The following is a 7577-nucleotide window of genomic DNA, read 5'->3' as shown; positions in this document are numbered from 1 at the left end:
TTAAACCAAGGGTAATACTTATCACGCCTACTCATAATATAAGGATGGATAACATCAAAATTTGGAGATCTGATGACTTCTTTTGAAAATCTGCATATGGCTTTTAAAACTGTCTTGAAATGACGAGATATGGTCTCGTTAGAATGCTGGAACCGATCTGCGACCAACCTGTTACATTCATTGTGCCCTATTGTATACAAGAAAATACAAACTTGTTCTTCAACAGCAACATTACGAGTATCACGTAAAAAACCCCGGTATCTCAATATATCACACAAGTCGTACAATACATCAACTTCTAAACGAAGTATTTCTGGGCACCGATTCACATTCCCATTTAGTATGTTATACACATATTGTTTACCAGTTAATGAGTCGGTCCTATAAGGTTGCTTCGGAATGCAATTTCCTATATTTTGCTCTACCACATACCTCACAACGAGCTCGACGACTTCATCTTCACTACTTGTTCCGGATTCATTATCTGAACTCATGTAACAACCTGTTAATTCATAAAATACCATAAAAATGTAAGAGAAGCCAGATGTGAAAATGAATAATAGTACACAATTAAAAGAACAGAAAAAAAAAAGAAAAAGGAGCAAAAAGATACAGACATAATGAAGACAACAATTTTTTCATAATGAAAACCATATATATTATATATATTCTCAAGTCAAGCTATTACATAGGATGTCCTACAATTATCTTCACTGCAAATGATGAGTAATCAAACAATGAGATATACGCTATACTTCTGCATCCTACAAATTAAACCAAAATTACACCAAAATATCAACAAAAATCAAAAAGGCTTGATTTCAGATAGTGTGTTATAACTCCTTCCATATCCCATAGTCTATTTTCCTGTGGTTAGCTAGTAAATATGTGTAACCAAAAAAATTTCATCTAGATTAGTACCACTAGCTTTGATTCACAGTGCTTCATCATTTTAGTCAAAGGTTCCATCTTCAATAGAAACAATCCAATCATCCCTTCGATCTTTCGACATTTTGATAAATGTCTCTCTCCAACCTTGGTTTTGAAGAACTTTCACCGCCTTCACATACGTGTGCCTTCCAACATATGCCCCCATTGAATCCAAAATTTCTAAGCATTCAGAGATGGTATATTTTGTTTTATCCTCTAGTTTAGCTTTAGCATTTTCAGCTAACATCTTTAACGACTCTCCGATCTCATTAGCCTTGTTTTCTTTCCTGCCACGTCTACTACTAATCGGAGTACGCGAACGGCTACGAAATTGGTTATCTACATTTTCTTCCATCTCACCAGCTACATCACCACTATCATTGGGAACATGGGTACTTCTTTGGCTACCACTTGGTGTTTGCGAGCGACGACGAAAATCAACATTTTCTTCCATCCTATCAGCCGTGACACCACCATTAGGGAAGACCTGTGTATCTAATGGTTGCGTGGGACTTCCATTTTCAGTCATATCTATCTCATCTTCACCATCGGTAGAAGAAAAACCACCTTCTTGTGTCTGTCTAAGATTTCCCGTTTCCACGGTATCACCAAATATAGTTTGTATCTTCCGATATTTGGGGCAACCAGAGACACGGAACACCTTTGTTCGTGGAAAATTCTGTTAGTTAATGAAAAGTTAGTATTTCATCAAAATAAAAATGTTGCTGGATAGCTAAAAAAAGAAGGTAAAGTAGTTGAACACCACCTTCACTTGCTCATCCCACCATTCATTTGAGGCCTCTACGGTACACAAAACAGGATCCCAGCCTAATCCGGTGTTATCTTCCACGAGTTTCTTATGATCTTTGTACTTTTCCTTCAACTTGGTGAATTTGTTCTTGAACGACTTCAAAGAATATTTCAACCTAAACTTCTTATGAAACTGCTTCCTAATGTCAGTCCAATCATGCTTTGAAAAGGTTCCTGTTTGCCTATTTTCGCCACATATTCGGACCTTATCTAACATCAACTCTATGAAATGTGACTCATGTACTAGAGACCAATTGGCCGGAACTTTGTTAGCATCTTCAAACTAAGGCAATGGGTATTGGTTTGAACATGAAGCCATAATCTAATAAACAAGGAAGACGCAATATGATAAATACTTCCTACTACAGGACATGAATACACTGCAACCAAAGTATCAAATTAACTTAACATTCAGCAATTCATGGGAGAACTGAAAAATGCTTTATATAAATGCACATCTCATCGCAAATAGACGGAAACCTTAGACGCACCCTTGGAATATGCTAACTGGACTTCATGAGAGGATTGAAAGTTCAGTAGGCATAGCCAACTTGATAACGTTGTTCTTCTCATGATTGATGATACCAAATCAATTTATTATTCATATGATTAATTGCTAAGTAATTCCTTATTCATTAAGACTACACCCACCAGCTCTCTTAAATCATGATAAACATCCCAACCAAAATGAAAATTTTAAAGATTCAACTATACTAACAAAACAAATTAATAGAATCCACAGTCAAAAGTTGTAAGATCTCTAAAATTTCAATTTGTTTCATTTAAATTTTTTAATCTACATCTAATGAAGAAAAATTAAAAAAGATGGGAAAGATGATATCATGACTTACATCAACTACTTACAGAAGTTTTAAGATAATCAGATCTACACAAACAAATCAATATACATTCAAAAAAATCAAAAAAACAAAATAAATCATGCAACAAATCAAAGTTTTAAGATAATCAGATCAAAGGCTTCGGTACTTCTACAATCTGGAAAAAAAAATGCTACAAAGAACAGAAATCTCATCAATTTTCTTTAAAGATTTATACCTTTCAATGGTATTACCCCTTTGTACTCTTCCTAATCCAAGCTGCTCTTAAAATTTTTTTGTTCTAGGAAGACGAGTTCGAATGAGAGAGGAAAGTGTATTAAGAAGGAAAGAAAAAGAAAAAAGAAAAAAGAAAAAAAAGACGACATCACCGAGGAGAAGTTTAGAAGCAACTTCTGGGAGAAGTTGGAAGTCGAGTTTTCTCCCAGAAGTTGCTTCTAAACTTCTCCTCGGTGATGTCGTCTTTTTTTTCTTTTTTCTTTTTTCTTTTTCTTTCCTTCTTAATACACTTTCCTCTCTCATTCGAACTCGTCTTCCTAGAACAAAAAAAAATTTCAGAGCAGCTTGGATTAGGAAGAGTACAAAGGGGTAATACCATTGAAAGGTATAAATCTTTAAAGAAAATTGATGAGATTTCTGTTCTTTGTAGCATTTTTTTTTTCCAGATTGTAGAAGTACCGAAGCCTTTGATCTGATTATCTTAAAACTTTGATTTGTTGCATGATTTATTTTGTTTTTTTTGATTTTTTTGAATGTATATTGATTTGTTTATGTAGATCTGATTATCTTAAAACTTCTGTAAGTAGTTGATGTAAGTCATGATATCATCTTTCCCATCTTTTTTAATTTTTCTTCATTAGATGTAGATTAAAAAATTTAAATGAAACAAATTGAAATTTTAGAGATCTTACAACTTTTGACTGTGGATTCTATTAATTTGTTTTGTTAGTATAGTTGAATCTTTAAAATTTTCATTTTGGTTGGGATGTTTATCATGATTTAAGAGAGCTGGTGGGTGTAGTCTTAATGAATAAGGAATTACTTAGCAATTAATCATATGAATAATAAATTGATTTGGTATCATCAATCATGAGAAGAACAACGTTATCAAGTTGGCTATGCCTACTGAACTTTCAATCCTCTCATGAAGTCCAGTTAGCATATTCCAAGGGTGCGTCTAAGGTTTCCGTCTATTTGCGATGAGATGTGCATTTATATAAAGCATTTTTCAGTTCTCCCATGACCTGCTGAATGTTAAGTTAATTTGATACTTTGGTTGCAGTGTATTCATGTCCTGTAGTAGGAAGTATTTATCATTTTGCGTCTTCCTTGTTTATTAGATTATGGCTTCAAGTTCAAACCAATCCCCATTGCCTTCGTTTGAAGATGCTAACGAAGTTCCGACCAATTGGTCTCTAGTACATGAGTCACATTTCGTAGAGTTGATGTTAGATAAGGTCCGAATATGTGGCGAAAATAGGCAAACAGGAACCTTTTCAAAGCATGATTGGACTGACATTAGGAAGCAGTTTCATAAGAAGTTTAGGTTGAAATATTCTTTGAAGTCGTTCAAGAAAAAATTCACCAAGTTGAAGGAAAAGTACAAAGATCATAAGAAACTCGTGGAAGATAACACCGTATTAGGCTGGGATCCTGTTTTGTGTACCGTAGAGGCCTCAAATGAATGGTGGGTTGAGCAAGTGAAGGTGGTGTTCAACTACTTTACCTTCTTTTTTTAGCTATCCAGCAACATTTTATTTTGATGAAATACTAACTTTTCATTAACTAACAGAATTTTCCACAAACAAAGGTGTTCCGTGTCTCTGGTTGCCCCGAATATCGGAAGCTACAAACTATATTTGGTGATACCGTGGCAACGGGAAATCTTAGACAGACACAAGAAGGTGGTTTTTCTTCTACCGATGGTGAAGATGAGATAGATATGACTGAAAATGGAAGTCCCACGCAACCATTAGATACATAGGTCTTCCCTAATGGTGGTGTCACGGCTGATAGGGTGGAAGTAAATGTTGATTTTCGTCGTCGCTCGCAAACACCAAGTGGTAGCCACAGAAGTACCATGTTCCCAATGATAGTGGTGATGTAGCTGGTGAGATGGAAGAAAATGTAGATAACCAATTTCGTAGCCGTTCGCGTACACCGATTAGTAGTAGACGTGGCAGGAAAGAAAACAAGGCTAATGAGATCGGAGAGTCGTTAAAGATGTTAGCTGAAAATGCTAAAGCTAAACAAGAGGATAAAACAAAATATACCATCTCTGAATGCTTAGAAATTTTGGATTCAATGGGGGCACATGTTGGAAGGCACACGTATGTGAAGGCGGTGAAAGTTCTTCAAAACCAAGGATGGAGAGAGACATTTATCAAAATGTCGAAAGATCGAAGGGATGATTGGATTGTTTCTATTGAAGATGGAACCTTTGACTAAAATGATGAAGCACTGTGAATCAAAGCTAGTGGTACTAATCTAGATGAAATTTTTTTGGTTACACATATTTACTAGCTAACCACAGGAAAATAGACTATGGGATATGGAAGGAGTTATAACACACTATCTGAAGTCAAGCCTTTTTGATTTTTGTTGATATTTTGGTGTAATTTTGGTTTAATTTGTAGGATGCAGAAGTATAGCGTATATCTCATTGTTTGATTACTCATCATTTGCAGTGAAGATAATTGTAGGACATCCTATGTAATAGCTTGGCTTGAGAATATATATAATATATATGGTTTTCATTATGAAAAAATTGTTGTCTTCATTATGTCTGTATCTTTTTGCTCCTTTTTCTTTTTTTTTTTCTGTTCTTTTAATTGTGTACTATTATTCATTTTCACATCTGGCTTCTCTTACATTTTTATGGTATTTTATGAATTAACAGGTTGTTACATGAGTTCAGATAATGAATTCGGAACAAGTAGTGAAGATGAAGTCGTCGAGCTCGTCGTGAGGTATGTGGTAGAGCAAAATATAGGAAATTGTATTCCGAAGCAACCTTATAGGACCGACTCATTAACTGGTAAACAATATGTGTATAACATACTAAATGGGAATGTGAATCGGTGCCCAGAAATACTTCGTTTAGAAGTTGATGTATTGTACGACTTGTGTGATATATTGAGATACCGGGTTTTTTTACGTGATACTCGTAATGTTGCTGTTGAAGAACAAGTTTGTATTTTATTGTATACAATAGGGCACAATGAATGTAACAGGTTGGTCGCAGATCGGTTCCAGCATTCTAACGAGACCATATCTCGTCATTTCAAGACAGTTTTAAAAGCCATATGCAGATTTTCAAAAGAAGTCATCAGATCTCCAAATTTTGATGTTATCCATCCTTATATTATGAGTAGGCGTGATAAGTATTACCCTTGGTTTAAGGTATACACCCTGGTCATCAATTATGTATGTTGTTGAGTTTAAGTACATGGATAATATAACATAACTACTATATTTTTTGTTGGTAGGATTGTGTTGGCGCGATCGATGGAACTCATATTAGTGCTTCAGTTCCAAGTGGTGCATCACAAATACCATATCGAGGCAGGAATACCTTGCCCACTCAAAATGTGATGTGTGTTTGCGATTTTGATATGTGTTTCACTTATGTTTTAGCTGGTTGGGAAGGCACAGCCAATGATGCAAGAATATTTATGGAAGCTGTCAGCGATCCGCAGTCAAAGTTCCCGCATCCCCCTACAGGTGAATTTCCATTAATGTTATACTTCATTTTCTTTTTTATCTAGTTTGAGAGTGGAAGCTTAAAGATGAATCTATAAAATATGACTTCTTAAATTATGAAGAACGGGTGCTAGTAAAAAATAAATTACTCACTAACAATGCAAATTACAGTTCACAGGTGGGATTTTCATGATACATTATAGTTTATACATTGAAACCTTAGATATCTGTGATAATTATTATCGATTGGGCAGGAAAATATTATGTAGTTGACTCGGGATATTCAAATATGCTGGGATACTTAGCTCCATATAGAGGACAACGGTACCATCTCAATGATTATCCCGGAACCAGGTTACCTCTTAGTGCGAGGGAGAAATTTAACCATTCACACTCGTCATTGCGTAATATAATTGAACGGTGTTTTGGAGTACTGAAAGCTCGTTTTCCTATTTTGAAGATGATGCCATCGTATAGCTTGCGAAAGCAAAGAAATATTGTTATAGCATCATGTGCAATACATAATTTTATCAGAAGACACGCCATGGAAGACGATTTATTTTTAGAGTATGAAATTGATGACATGATTGTTCCTGGTGAAGGGCCGAGTGATCCTTCTGAAACTACAACTTATGCCAATTTATCTGCTAGTGAATCTCAAAAAAGAAGACATGAAATGTATTCTTATCGAGATGGGATTCGAACGGGCATGTCCTTGCATTACCGCCTGCCTATGTGAAATGTTGTATAAGTTTTTGTAACTTTAATTAGATTTCGGCAAACATTATGCTCAACATCTATGGATATAAATTATATATATATATATATGTATTGATCTCATTTTCACAGTTATATTTAAGTTCATATCAAAATATTTGTTGGTTTCAGAGTAATTATTTTCAACATTAAAAAATATAAAAATACTGATGATATTTTGACTTTTGGCTTCTGATTATGTGAATTTGCCAAATTAACTTATTTGCTTTTCAACTTAAAAGTTAGCCAGTTGCCAAACTAACTTTTCGACTTCTCAGAAGCAGAAGCACTTCTGCTTCTGGTATCCAAACAGGCTATTAATCGAACAGAAACCAAACCCACTTCGATTTTCTCTTCTCTTCCATCTGCAGAACCAGTTCCACCATCTCCCTCCATTAACTCCATCTTCTTACGCCTCTGCACACAACCACCACCTTAATTAGCAGTAATTAAACCTTTAATCTCTATCTCTCTCACCCTTATCTTCTTTATTATCAAGAATAGTAACTCTAGAAGCTAGGTTTGAGAGAGATAGGTTAGGGT

General features: G+C 35.0%; 2 protein-coding genes across 2 annotated transcripts; both read left to right on the top strand.

Moving 5' to 3' along the window:
* Positions 1-4021: 4021 nt before the first annotated feature.
* Positions 4022-4560, top strand: LOC113279969. The gene is made up of 2 exons (XM_026528602.1): positions 4022-4282; positions 4369-4560. The coding sequence occupies exons 1-2, from the start codon at positions 4022-4024 to the stop codon at positions 4558-4560; spliced, it is 453 nt and encodes a 150-aa protein (XP_026384387.1).
* A 465-nt stretch (positions 4561-5025) lies between these two features.
* Positions 5026-7017, top strand: LOC113279968. Its single transcript, XM_026528601.1, has 4 exons — positions 5026-5038; positions 5476-5978; positions 6065-6299; positions 6533-7017. Exons 1-4 carry the CDS (start codon positions 5026-5028, stop codon positions 7015-7017), a joined length of 1236 nt encoding a protein of 411 aa, XP_026384386.1.
* The last annotated feature ends 560 nt before the right edge of the window (positions 7018-7577 follow it).

Source organism: Papaver somniferum, chromosome 5 (genome assembly GCF_003573695.1).
Source record: "Papaver somniferum cultivar HN1 chromosome 5, ASM357369v1, whole genome shotgun sequence".
Lineage (NCBI taxonomy): Eukaryota > Viridiplantae > Streptophyta > Magnoliopsida > Ranunculales > Papaveraceae > Papaver > Papaver somniferum.
This window is presented reverse-complemented; position numbering and strand designations above follow the sequence as displayed.